General features: G+C 45.4%; 1 protein-coding gene across 12 annotated transcripts in view; it reads right to left on the reverse strand.

Annotated features, from left to right (window-relative positions):
- RFX8 (regulatory factor X8) overlaps positions 1–14396 on the reverse strand; it is a 55205-nt gene that overhangs the window by 33292 nt on the left and 7517 nt on the right. For 5 of the 12 annotated variants that reach the window (XM_053308689.1, XM_053308686.1, XM_053308687.1 and 2 more), the window contains 3 exons: positions 6127–6250; positions 3753–3814; positions 2606–2692 (listed from right to left, as the gene is read on the reverse strand). In XM_053308689.1, coding sequence (XP_053164664.1) covers positions 2606–2692; positions 3753–3814; positions 6127–6250 — 273 coding nt within the window. Of the gene's footprint in view, positions 1–2605; positions 2693–3752; positions 3815–6126; positions 6251–7427; positions 11557–14396 lie in introns of those variants that run through there. The other 7 variants (XM_053308690.1, XM_053308696.1, XM_053308694.1 and 4 more) reach the window with 5 other exon arrangements.

The following is a 14396-nucleotide window of genomic DNA, read 5'->3' on the forward strand; positions in this document are numbered from 1 at the left end:
TTTCACACAATGCATAATCAATTTGTGGAATTCTCTGCCACAAGATGTGGTGACAGCCAACAAGCTGGATGGCTTTAAGAGGAGCTTGGATAGCTTTATGGAGGAGAGGTCTATCAACGGCTACTAACTGGAGGGAAATAGGCCACGTCCAGCCTCATAGGCAGCATGTCTCCGCGTAGCAGTTGCAGAGGAGTAACAGCAGGAGAGAGGGCATGCCCTTAACTCCTGCCGTAGGCTTCCAGTGGCATCTGGTGGGCCATTGTGTGAAAAAGGATGCTGGATTTGATGGGCCTTGGGCCTGATCCAGCAGGGCTGTTCTTATCTATATATGTTCTTATCTATATGGCTTAAATCTGGGATTGATACAAATCAGAATTTTTCAGTGGTGATTTTGCTGTGGCATGCAAAATCTGCAGGGCTGGAACCAGATCAAAGAGGTTATGTACTAGTTAGAGCGTTGGACTTGGACCTGGGAGACCCGACTTCAAACTCCCATTCAGCCATGAAACTCTCTGGGTGACTCTGGGCCAGTTACTTATCTCTCAGCCTTAGGTTATATTGGATGGATAAATAAAGCCATGTACACAGTTCTGGGCTCCTTGGAAGAAGAGCAGGATATAAATATAGTAAATAAATAAACTGAAAACTGGAATCCTCTTAGTTGTTCTGCTTGCTGAACAAGGGGTGGTTGTAATTTAAGACAATTTGTGAAGGGGGATTCCCTCTCTCTTGAGCTGCCCAAGTAGGTTAATCAGTAAGTGGAAGGGTTGCTAACAGAAACTTGCTTACAAATTAAACTGTCTTCTGACCTTTGAAAACTTGATCCCTCATGTGAGTCTTTCAGATGTGAGCCTTGAACCCTACAAGGATGGGGGGGGGCATGGATAGGGGTTAAACATGTTTTCTGCTTCTGTAGCTTCTCTGCTGCAAATTCCCTCTCTGTCTAGGGATGTTGGAAGGGAGAGGCAGTCACAGGGCTAACATTAACATGCAACTGCAGTGTAACTTCTAACTTGTCCCTGAGCATATTCTTTACAGACAATTATTCGGGTTTTAAAAACTGTTCTGTTCCAAACAGAGGCAAAACATGCCTTTCTCTTAACAATGCAGAAAGAAAGGAAAATCTATTGCACACATGGATTTAATGTTTATGTACAAAGAAGTCAAATGTCAAGCCTGGTCTTTAAAATTTAACTATACAAAAGAATGTAAGGAAAGGGATGCTGTCAGCTTTCCTTCTCTGGAGCAGGCCCCCTCCAATAAAGCCCTTTGTCACTTCTGCAGCTTGCAGTCCATGTTTGCTTCCATGAGGTTTGGAAGCTTGAGAGGCTGAGAAAACCTGCATCCCTAAACTCTGAAGGCAGAGGAAGTGTCATTTCTGACATCACTAAGATAGTTATGGTTTCAGCTCTAGGTATGATCACAAATAAGAAATACAGAGTTTTCAAAATGTAAGAGAACAAATCCACATTTGTTCCATCAAGAGTTCCATGCTTTGGGCCTCTCCCTGTTTATTGATTTTTTATTTTTTTTTACAATTACAGAAGTGAGAAGTGCAAACATTTACTCAATTGCTACTTGAGTTACAGTGGCCACATCCGGATTAAGGAAGTGCTGGTGCAATGACTATGCAGCAGGGTCGTAACTACTATTAGGCAAGGGGAAGCAGCTGCCTGGGGGCCCCCACGCCTTGAGGGGCCCCTTCAGAGGCAAGTCACATGACTATACATTGTGAAATGTGTGTGTATCAGCGAGGGGCCCATTTTAAAATTTTGTCCCTGGGCCCACTCCAGCCTTGTTACACCCCTGATATGCAGCACACGCTTAGGAAGGGACAATTTTCATCCATCGCCCTTTCTTTCTAAAGCCCACTGTGCCCCCCCGCACTATGGCCCTGAGAGCTGCACACCCCTCAGGGACATATTTTCAGAAGTCACCACGAGTTTCAGAGGAAGGGGAGACAGATAAAAATTGTCCCTGCACCCAAGCATGTGCTGCATGTTCACTGCACCAGTGCTTCCTTAATCTGGATGTAGGTCGCTGCAAATCCTCTTTAGGCTGTTCCGGGTGGTGTGGTCGCCGGGCAAAGCATGATGATGCTTAATATGCAGGAGAGGGAGGGCCTCCAAAGGCCCCTAGGTCCAGGCTCCAAAATTACCTAGGTACAACTCTGCCTCTGATCCTCAGGAGTAACTTTTGGGGGAGCTCAGAAAGTTATAGGAGGGAGGAGTGAAAGGGAAAGATCATTTGCGTGCAAACTGTTGATTGCACTACTTAGAATTCAACCCATAGCTATCAATTCATATTTGCATACAGATAGTATGTATTAGCACTTTCTACTTGTTTTTAATTAGTATAAAATAAAAACCTGATTTCCAAGAGGTGCAAGATGAAAGCTTTTGGGTGTGTTGAGAGAACAAATGGATCCCTGTGACTCTATAAAGGGTGAACTATGAACCACAAGGCTAATTATATTCTGTGATTTAAGTTTTGACCAGTGTTCCCAATTCTAAAAGTGCCAAGGTTACCACTATCCAACACACTGTAAACCAATTTCAAGTACAAATGGATGAACCTCCCATGTAAGAATATTTAAAAAACAAACCTGGTCTCCTTTTTTTCAGCCAGGAGATAGCAATAATATGCATAGAAGGGTGAATTCTTCCTTATTTGTATTCCATCATAATGATACCTAAACAAGAACAGACATTTCATAGGCTGACCAACAGTAACAATTCAACAAGTAAGGTACAACATGAATGGCAATCAGCTCATGCTATGAAGAACCTATGGGCCAGATTCTTGTTTACTGCACTTGGACCCAGCACCACAGTTAGTGGAGTCATTAATGGAATAATGCCAGTAGAAAGCAAATTAAGACCCACATTCATGTCAAAACTTACTAAAGTCATAATGTTTCCCACTGTGAGGCTCTGGCCCTCTAACTCTAATAATTCCAGATTATCAGTAACTTTAATTTTACGTATAGATTACTATCACAGCATAACGGACATTTACCAGCTGTCTGTGACCTGCCACCTGTAGCCCCCAGGTATTGGCTTCTCTTATTTATGAAAAACAAAAGGTAAGTTCTCTGTAATAGAATATTAACAGACTATTTAGCTTCTGTAAGTAAAGTAAAAGATAAGAGTGGTGGGGGACAAAGTTCACATAGTACCTGGGGCAAGAAGAAGATGCATGCTGTGTTAGGAAGAAGGTAGAGGCAGGGAAGCTGGGACTGGAGAAGACAGTAGGAAGTCGGCCAGTAGTCAAGGGAAATTTGGGACAGGGATCCTAAAGGCAGAGAAGTTGAAGAGAAGGGAATCAGTGTTCCATCTAAACAGGGATTCCCAGATGTTGTTGACTACAACTCCCAGAATCCCCAAGCAAAGGCTATTGCAGCTGGGGATGCTGGGAGTTGTAGTCAACATCTGGGAATCCCTGAGAGGGAACACTGAAGGGGAGAATAAACTGATGGCTGAGAAGTAAGGATCTGAGGGCAGAAAAAAAGTGGAATAGGGAAAAGAAATGCAAGAGGCAGAATGGCCAAGACTTCCCTGAAAACACATTTCTCTGTTCACAGAAGAAAACATGTGTCACTGCAAACATATTTCTCTGCTCTGGGATCCCACCTTGTATAGTATACAGTTCCTGTGAGCATGCAGCTCCCATGAACTGTTATACGCACTAATAAGATTCTAGTTATTTTTTTAAACTGGCTCTTAAAACTTATAAAGAAAACAAGAATATACCTTGCACTTCCCCTTGTGCCCAGCCTTCTGGTCCCTAAGTCTGGGAACACTAACCGGACAAGCTTTAAAAGACACACACAAACACAGCTATGTTAGTTGTTCACAGCAATAAAACATAGGGGTGTATTTTCTGTCAAACAGATTCTTTAAACATAATACCAATACACTCATTCAACATTTGCTGAATTGTACTGCTAGCAATTCTCCTGTATTATACCAATCAAGGGCGTGATTTTTTAAAAATGTGCTTTAGGTTTCGATCTTTTATATCCAGGTAGATGGCATGGTTGCCAAGTACAAAATGCATAAGTTTAACAGCAGTTGCACATGCCACATTTGCATTTAAGGCACCATATATTTAGCAAAATGCACTGGAAATGTAAGCTCTGTTCTTTTCCAGTCATCAATACCTTGCCAAGAAAGCAATGCTTTATATGCACGTGCGCCATTCACAAGTAGAGGTAGGGTAATGGACTTTTGGGGCAGCCCTTTCCACCCCCACCCTCCACTCAAAGATCCATGTGCCCCGATGGAAAGACAGAAGAGGCGTGTAAACCAGAGAGCTCTTGCAACTGGCTCCTGTAGAGACCACCACTGGCCTGTGAGGATGGCGGGGGGAGCTCCTCCCCCAGCTTCCCAAGGGTATTGAAAGACCTGTGTGTCCTGAGGGGAAGGCAAGAGAGGCTCTCAGGCCAAGGAGCTCTTGTTCTCAGCTCTTGAAAACAACATCAATGGCCTGAGACAACCAACAGGGCTTTTTCAATATTGCTCAACATATTTATTTTTAATATTGTAAACTGCCTTGGGTGCCTTGGTCAAGGCAGCCAGAAAGATGGTATATACATGCAACGAACAAACAAATAATACCATGTTTTAGAACCAATTAAAATGTCATTAAACAGTGAGCAAGTGAGTCTTCTGGCCAAACTCCTCTTGAAGCTGAATCTTAAGAAGAAAATGAGGTGAGAGTGGGGAGGAAAGGAAGAAAGAGAGTGAGAAAAAGAGGCAATACTACAATCACTAGATAGCACTACCCAATTTGGCTTCTGTTGATCTAGTATGGAACTTTCATATTCAGGAGGTAGAATCCCACAAAATACCAATTGCTGAGGAGCAACTACAGAGAAGGTCTACTACCTTCAAGCCCTGCTTGTAGGATTCCCAAAAGCATCTGCTTGGCTACTGTGAGAAACAGGATACTGGACGAGATAGACTCTTGGGTCCGATCTAGCAGGGCCCTTCTAATCTATTTGCTCTTGAGTTGACCTTGTTAATAGTCTGCATGTGCGGCCCAATACTAGCTCCACCTTTAGTCAGAAGGTCTCATCTACACATGCAGCAGAATAAGATGGAAGAATGGACTGTACCACTTCAGGCAACAGGGGATACCATTTCTGAATGTTCCCCTGAGTAAAAAACATTACCTGTGCGTAAAATAACTAATACAGCAAGGAGTATGCCTGACTAGATGTGTATGTATTTTGAACCAGAGAGTTTATTTTATTAGCGAGTATGCAAAAAAGGCATCCATCACTTGCAGTCTGAAGTGGCACTGTCCACTCTACCACCTCAGGCTTCCAATGCAGTCTTATACTTCAACACCTTTCACCTTTGATATGGATTATACACCATTGTTTTCTTTCACTCTTTCAAGTCCTAACTGAATTCTCTCGTTTTCCTTTACTGCCTCTGGGAAGAAATATTTCCACACACTCCACGGGAACGTAGCCTGTAGCTCCTTACCATAGGGCTGCATACTCCATGACTTTTCAGCAATTACCCCCACCCCAACCTGCTATCAGTCAAAGGAGGGAAAAATGAGAGGACGACAATGAATTTGGCTCTCATGAAGCAGTCAACCCGGTGATGCAGATTAAGGTCAATTGGCACCCCATTCCTAAACAAATCTGAATAAAGCCCCAGAGGTGCAACTTGTAAATATGTGGATGATAGTCCCTCAATTCTAAATGTATTTGCTTGAATTAATGCTATGCTTCCTATGCATTCTTAGTTGGGATTCAGTCTCATTAATCACAGTGGAATATACTTCTTGGTACACTGGCACAGAATGTGGCTGCATAGCTGCTATACTTCTGAGTAAATGCATTTAGGATTACACTGTAAATTCCATTAATTTCAACAAAATCTACTTCTGTGTTTATGTAGGACAGGGGTTCCCAACCTGTGGTACTCCAGATTAGGGATGTGCACGAACTTTGCGCACTCCAGGGAGGTGGGAGTTGCTTTTAGGGACAGGAAAGGTTCTGCCTACCTGTCAGTCCCTGCCCCGGTGCTTTCCCCCTGCCGATGCACGGGTTAGAGTTAGGGTTCCATTCTAAACCAAAAACACTGTACTGCAGAAAACTATACATACCTTTCCAAATGTAGCTGGATTTACTTGAGTCTGGGCCTCCTGCTTGCAGTTCTCCACGTACATTTCATACAGCAGACAACGAGGTACACTACACCCTTCACATACACAGAAGTTATCTACTATCCTTGGGGGAGGAAAGATGACACAAACATTATACCCCCTTATGTTCAGAAGCTGGAGGCTGCCATGTTGTGCCAAAAGGACAGAAGGCACAAAGTGTCTAAAATGAATGTTTGACTTAGCATGGTGAAAGCTTTCAGATTTCACAGCACTTCCTGATCAAGAGTTCTGTGAAACACAGTGTGAAACTTGTTATAGTTTGAAGAGGGAGACTAGGACAAAGTTGTGTCTTCTCCTTTAATGTCATGTCATCCAATTGGCTACTGTTGGATTGGAAACCCATCCACCATAGCTCTCTTCTTATGGTTTTAACTTGGTACCTTGCATACATGTCAATCCTTCATTACATACCTGATACATACAATCTATTTTAAACTAGTGTCAAATAAAGTTCAGTGCACCTACAAACTTATTATGGAGTTAGTCCCACTGAAAGGAAAAGGAAAAGTTGTGCAACCACAGAGTTATGGGGTTTTCTTGATAGAATACAGGAAGAGTTTACCATTGCAATCTCCCATGCAGTATAAGATGAAGCCTTTCAGTATCTTCCTATATAGCTGCTGCCCAATATAGGAACTTCCCATAGCCTGGGAAATACACCAGCAGGGATTCAAACCAACAACCTCTTGCTCGCTAGGCAGATTGCTTCCCAGCTGCTCCATTAGGTGGCTAGTTCCACTGAATTTAGTGAATATTTACGTCTAAAGAAACATGTTTAGCATTGCCCATCAAAATCTTGCTCCATCTAGACTACAAATCTAGTTATCTCTTCTCAAAAATGGTAACACATATCAAGTTTCTAGTTGCACTGAGAGCTACATTTGCTGCATGCACACTATGGTGAGTTAAACAATTCAGACTTAGTGTGCATATCGCACTAAAATAATTTAAGAACATCTCGGAAACTAATTTGGGACTTAATTTATAGGCTGACTTTCTGCTCCCGCAGAATCATGGGGGGTGGTGTGTCATGGCGTTATCTATTTTCGCCCCACCTCTACCCAATCACATTTCCAGAACCAAACAACTTGGCTTCTTCCTCCACTGCTGCCAAACGCTGAAGCTGAACTGGCCAAGAATAGCATCACCTATTACCCTTCTCGAGCTTACATAAAGTCTCTTTTTTTATTCAGTCGTAATGTTAAGAAGGATCCACCCGCAGCAAGTAGGAAACCACCTACCACTGAGTAATTGGTTGGTATATGTTGCTATGATTGCCAGGCATATGCTCGGCCATACTGTGCTAATCTCACGTCGCCGGCTCAGCGCTACTTAAGTTTGCTGTTTATTTTAGAAGCGGGGTTCCAGAACGCGTGCCCGTTCCCCGGAGAGCAAGCCCCGCCCACCCGGGCCTTTGGAAAGACGCGGTACCGGCTGATTGGACAACAGCTGCTCATATGGCAAGATTCGATCGATCGGCTAACTGAGGGGTTCGAATGAGCAATACAGTGTATAGTGATCGCAACGAATAATGCCGCCTTTGCCTGCCCCGCACAAAGAAGAAGTTTTGTTCTTTCCTTTTTAAGATATATGTATACATTCATTTTTGTAATTGTACAAAGCTGCACTTTTGCTTAGCGTTGATTTCCACTGGAAAAGGTCTGTACTGCCAAATGTTTATTCTGAAGTAAAGAGTTCAAGGGGAGTAACAGTCCGATACTGTTCAGATGGGCGAAAAGGACGAGTAGGGCTGGGGCGTGTGGATGCAATGAATTCTGTGGGGTATACTGGCCAGAAAACACTGCAAAGAGACAGCTGCAAAGAGACAGCTGCACAAGACGCAAACCCGAAAACTAAGTACTGGGTTCCGCTGCGGAGAGTGTGGGTGGCTGACGAAGAATGCAGTCGGTGAGAGGGTGGGGGCTTTAGTCCGAGGCAGAACTTTTGGAGCAATTAGTTGTAGAAAATGAAATGAATGCTTGCTTATCCAGGTGTAGATCAGAGTACAACATTATGAGTAAACGATATAACAATCTGTTACGGACGTTTCAGAATGTTTACTTTTATGTTGTTTCTTCAACGTATAAAACTTGGATAAGAAAATGGAGATAGCAACAACCTGGAAAACCAGAAAACTGAAAACTTTCAAGTTAATTACCAGAAATAAAGCAAAGAAATAAGACATAGTAATAAGTATACAAATGATATCCCATACTTCAGATCTGTGGATTTTTATGCTTTCTGGAGATTTATCCTATAAATTAATTTTTCTATCTTATCTGCATATAAGATATGGGACAGCTATCCCGGTGGTGGTGAGAAATGAAGTAACGTTGGCAGGTCATCAGGCTGTGCCAGGGGAAGGGTAGTCAGAAATTTAATAGCTGTCTCCCCTTCTGGCTGTCCTGCCAGCTCTTTGACCTCGGGGAGCACTGCCAACAACCCACATAGCATTTCACTGCTCCTCTGTAATGCCAGGTTGGTCGAAAATAAATCTGAACTCATCCATGATTTGATCATAGATGAAGGGGCCAACGTGGTATGTATCACCCAGACTTGGATGGGGGAGGCTAGTGGTCCAGTTTGGTCCCAGCTTCTTCCTCCAGGATATTCTGTAGAGAAGCAAGTGAGGGGACGTGGGCAGGGAGGTGGGGTGGCTGTGGTCTATAAGGATAACATCTCCTTTACCAGGGTCCCTGTTAGGGTATCAGAACATACTGAATATGTGTACTTGAGTTTGGGGACCAGGGATAGATTGAGACTTCTGTTGGTGTACCGATTACCTTGCTGCCCAGCGGAATCCCTTACTGAGCTCACGGACTTGGTTGCGGAACTCGCATTGGAGTCTCCCAGACTCTTGGTGCTGGGGGACTTCAATGTTCATTTTGGGACCAATCTGTCCAGGGTAGCTCAGGAGTTCACAGTAGCCATGACAACTATAGACCTATCCCAAGTGGTCTCTGGACCGACGCATATTGCAGGCCACACGCTTGATTTGGTCTTTTACTCTGATCAGGGTGGTGTTCCGTGAGTAGGGACTCCTGTGATTCCCACGGACTCAACTCAAATCCGACAGATTGCGACATAGAGCACATTTAAAGATCTATGCTCAGGGAAAGAGGTAACAAAGAGGTGGTTCTTTTCTGCCCATATTGACTCTGTGAGTTCACATCCAGCGGAATTGTTCAGGGTTGTGAGGGGACTAGTATCTGCTCCCCCTCACCTTGAACCAGAATTTGTAGTCATCAGTTACCCGCTGTGATGTGTTTAAAGAGTTTTTCGCAGATAAAATCTCTCAGATTCGGGCCAACCTAGATGGAGACTCCGCAATTAATTTGATGTCTGAGCTGGAGGTGCCCAACAACTCCTCTTATGTGATTCAACTGGATCGGTTTCAGTTTGTGCCTCCTGAGGATGTGGATAAGCTGCTTGGAGCGGTGAGGCCTACCACTTGTTCTCTTGACCCTTGTCCAACATGGCTTGTTCGATGTAGCAGGGAGGTTGTTTTAAACAGCCTGGTGGAAATCATAAATGCTTCTCTGAGGGATGGCAAGATGCTTCCATGTCTTAAGGAGGCAATCATTAGACCTCTTCTAAAGAAGCCTGCATTAGATCCCTCGGAGCTGAGCAATTATAGGCCTGTCTCCAACCTCCCGTGGCTGAGCAAGGTAACTGAGAGGGTGGTGGCCTCTCAGCTCCAGGCGGTCTTGGAGGAAACTGATTATCTAGACCCATTTCAAACTGGTTTTCAGGCGGGCTATGGGGTGGAGACTGCCTTGGTCGGCCTGATGGATGATCTCCAATTGGGAATTGACAGAGGAAGTGTGACTCTGTTGGTCCTTTTGGACCTCTCGGCAGCTTTCGATACTATTGACCATAGTATCATTCTGGAGTGTGTGGGAGGGTGGGAGGCACTGTTTTACAGTGGTTCCATTGCTACCTCTCAGATAGATTCCAGATGCTGTCGACTGGAGACTGTTGCTCTTCAAAATCTGAGCTTAAGTATGGTGTGCCTCAAGGCTCTGTACTTTCTCTAATGCTTTTTAACATCTATATGAAACCGCTGGGAGAAATCATCAGGGGATTTGGAGCTGGGTGTTACCAGTACGCTGATGACACCCAGATCTACTTCTCCATGTCAACTTCTTCAAGAGCTGGCATATCCTCCCTAAATGCCTGCCTGGAAGCAGTAATGGGCTGGAAGAAGGAGAATAAACTGAAGCTGAATCCAGATAAGATGGAGGTACTTATTGTGTGGGGTCAGAACTCTAGAGACGACTTTTATCTCCCTGTTCTAGATGGGGGTCACACTTCCCCAAAAGGAACAGGTTCGCAATCTGGGAGTACTTCTGGAATCACACCTCTCCCTGGTTTCTCAGGTTGAGGCGGTGGCCAGGGGTGCTTTCTATCAGCTCCGGCTGATACGCCAGCTGCGCCCGTTTCTCGAGATCAGTCACTTCAAAACAGTGGTATATCTGTTGGTGACCTCCAGACTTGACTTCTGTAATGCGCTCTATGAGGGGCTGCCTTTGTAGGTAGTCGAAAACTTCAGTTGGTTTAGAATGCGGCAGCCAAGTGGGTCTCTGGGTCATCTCGGAGAGACCATGTTACTCCTTTACTGATGGAGCTACACTGGCTGCCAATAGGCTTCTGGACAAAATACAAAGTGCTAGTTATACACTTATAACTTTTAGTTATAATACACTTTTAGTTATAAAGCCCTAAACGGCTTAGGCCCTGGGTATCTAAGAGAACATCTTCTTCACTACGAGCCCCACCACCCATTGAGGTCATCTGAGGAAGTCCGTCTCCAGTTACCGCCAACAGAGATGGGCCTTCTTGGTCGCTGCCCCGAGATTGTGGAATGCGCTCCCTGCTGAGATACGATCTTCCCCATCTCTGGCAATTTTCAAAAAACACCTGAAAACCCATCTTTTTGCCCAAGCTTTCTCAGCTTCCTAAAAAATTTTTTAGCTTTTAATCTCTGGTTTATTTTTAAATTGTTAAATTGTTTTAAGCTTTTTGTATATGTTTTTAACTGGTTTAATGCTATTGTAAACCACCCAGAGACGAAAGTTTGGGGTGTTATACAAATTTGACAAATAAATAAATAAATAAATAAATAATAAGCAAGGCTTTGTACTACTGTATTCTGCCTCGCCCTTTTCAGACCATGTGTGATTATTTCTCAGCAACGTCTCTGTCTCTATTGTAAAAGGAGTCACCACAATAAATGCTCTTAAGCATTTATTATCATGAGTGAAGCTGACTTTTTAACCTGAACATATTTATAAAGGCAAGCTGTAACTTTGAACCTTACAGTGAACCTATTCATAGGGAGAATTCTCCATGATGTGTATACACTGTATGAATGACAGCCACAACAGGGGTGCAGCTAAGGGAGAGGGGGCCCTTGTTCACCTCTCTCCCCGGTAGAGATGTGCACGGTCCGGACCAGTCCGGACCGGCACCGAAGGGGGGCCCTTTCTTTTAGGGCGGGAGGGCTTTCTTACCCCTCCCGCCTCTTCACCCCCTCCAGCGCCCGTATTTAACCAAATAACGGGGCTCTGGAAACCAGCCGCTGCCGCCGCCGCCCCCCCCCAGCAGATGCACATAGAAAGGTGCCGCCATACCCCTGCCGCCGTCGCCCTCCCTCCCTCCCAGCTGCCCGCCCGCCCGCCCAAGTCCTTACCCAAAGCTGGAGTAGTAAACGAGAGGAGCTCCCAGACAGAGCTCCTCTCGTTAGAAAGGCCTGATACAGAATGAAGGCGCTTTGCGCGCGCGCACCGCAAAGGACGCCGGAGGCCCGGTCTACCCGCCGGGAAAAGGCTGGGTAGACCGGGCCTCCGATCGCTGGAGGCCCGGTCTACCCGCCGGGAAAGGGCCGGGTAGACCGGGCCTCCGATCGCCGGAGGCCCGGTCTACCCGGCCTTTTCCCGGCGGGTAGACCGGGCCTCTGGCGTCCTTTGTGGCGCGCGCATGCGCGCGCGCAAAGCACCTTCATTCTGTATCAGGCCTTTCTAACGAGAGGAGCTGTGTCCGGGAGCTCCTCTCGTTTACTACTCCAGCTTTGGGTAAGGACTTGGGCGGGCGGGCAGCTGGGAGGGAGGGAGGGCGACGGCGGCAGGGGTATGGCGGCACCTTTCTATGTGCATCTGCTGGGGGGGCCGGCGGGGGCAGGGGCGGCTGGTTTCCAGCGCCCCGTTATTTGGTTAAATACGGGCGCTGGAGGGGGTGAAGAGGCGGGAGGGGTAAGAAAGCCCTCCCGCCCTTAAAGTTATACCCCCCCACCCGGACCCGAACCAGCAAGGGCCGAACCGGTCCGGCAGTTCAGCCATTCCTTAGAATGGCCGCCGGACCGGTTCGGACTCACCCCTACTCCCCGGTGGCCCTCGGAGTGAGGAAGATAATGAAGAAAATAGGGAGGGGAGGATCTGGGGGCCCTGGGTTCTTTGAACCCATCCGCTCAATTATAGCTATGCTCCTGAGCCACAAACAAATGATTTTAAAATATCATTATACCTCTTTTGGCATGCACAAAAGTGATCATTCTTTTGACCACATACAGTCCTTTTGTGGCAATTCCTAAAAACTATAGCAAGCAAATTCTAGAGGGCCATGAACACCTAAGATGTTATGATTATTCCAGATGCAGTAAAAATGCATTAAGCAAGCAACAACAACAAAACCTGAAAGTCTTGGCCACCCAAGTCAGACGTGTGCAACTTATGTGTGACCCACCAAGGAGAACACAGTCCAGCACCCATCCGTAATGGCTTGCCAGATTCTCAGTAAGCCTCCCAGTCTTGCAGTTCCTGGCAGGTAGTAACATCAGGAGCTTGAAGCTGCCCTGTGTGACTGGTGGGCTGCATTTGGCACACTGAATCACATGTTCAGCAAGTCTGCCCTAAGCCTATGGAGATGCTTCATGGTTAGCAGTTGTTGAAAAAAGTAGCAATATTTTAAAAGTAGCTTTCCCCAAAAATAAATTCAGAAAAGAATAAACTGTAATAAAATCCTGAGCATTATAATAATATATTACGCAAGTGTTCCCATCCCAGTCCAGGTATCTTTTGAGGAGGCACCTGACTGAATTTTCTGCTTTCATCTAGCTGCTACTATAACAACACACACCAACCATTCTCGCACTCCATAGGCTGGCTGGCACCACACATCAGCTCTTGGGCTGCCATCAGGCCTATCCCCACCCTAAGTAAGAGCCAATCAAGCAGCATGCAAGGCTTCCTGGGAACAATTGCTGCCTAGAAACAAGGAAGCAATCAGGCTTTCCCTCTGCTCAACACAAGCAAGCACCTGCCTGAAATTTGCCACAGTGCTAGCAAATTTGAATCCAAACAGCTTGGGGTATTGAAAAAACAAACAAGTCCTTTCTGCCTTGGAGTGCTCACATTCTTCAAAGACAGAACCTAATTCATATAGTGCTTGAATTGTGATGCATTTGGCCTTTTCAAATTATGTATTTTACCTGAGTTGATCAGATCATTACTGAACATTGTCAGGGCAAGAGTTTCTCTCGTGGGAGAAATCTGTTTTCCAGATTCCAAATCACTAAAACCAAACTGATGGTACACTATGATGCTTGTTCCTGCAACTAGTACTGCCGTGTGTCTTTTGTGGTGATCATAGCTTTTGCACTAGGGATATGGACACATCACTCCAATAACCATACTATGATATATGTCATGTCACTCCACTGCCTTGTCACCATTTTCAACATCTCACATACATTATTTCCCCCAGACTTTCAGAAGGTGCATGCTTGCTTTCTCCAGTACTCTAGCACATTTCCAACATGAAAAGCAACAACAACATGCATTATTCTCCTATTATCAGGGCAGTGGCAGCTGGTGGTTACTGCGACCGGGGGGGGGGGGGGGGGCTGCTAGGCAGGCCAAGTGATGGGTGGAGTCACAGGTAGTGAGAGGTGGAGCCAACTGCGGGCAGCTGTAGAGGTGAAGCCAGGACTAAGCTGGTGCCTTAGCAATAAACCAGCAAAGTGCAGATGTGTACCTAATGAGTGGGAACAAAATACAAGCACACGAATCTCATTTGCTCAGCAGAGAGAGAAATATGGAAAACATCCGTTGCTTTATAGTGCTTAACAGGACTACAGCAGTGTATCTAACATGGCAGGAGCACACACACAGGAAAAGAACTAGACAAGCCACAAGTAAAGCCCAGACCAACTA

The sequence above is a fragment of the Hemicordylus capensis genome, chromosome 3 (genome assembly GCF_027244095.1).
Source record: "Hemicordylus capensis ecotype Gifberg chromosome 3, rHemCap1.1.pri, whole genome shotgun sequence".
In the NCBI taxonomy this organism is placed as follows: Eukaryota; Metazoa; Chordata; class Lepidosauria; order Squamata; family Cordylidae; genus Hemicordylus; species Hemicordylus capensis.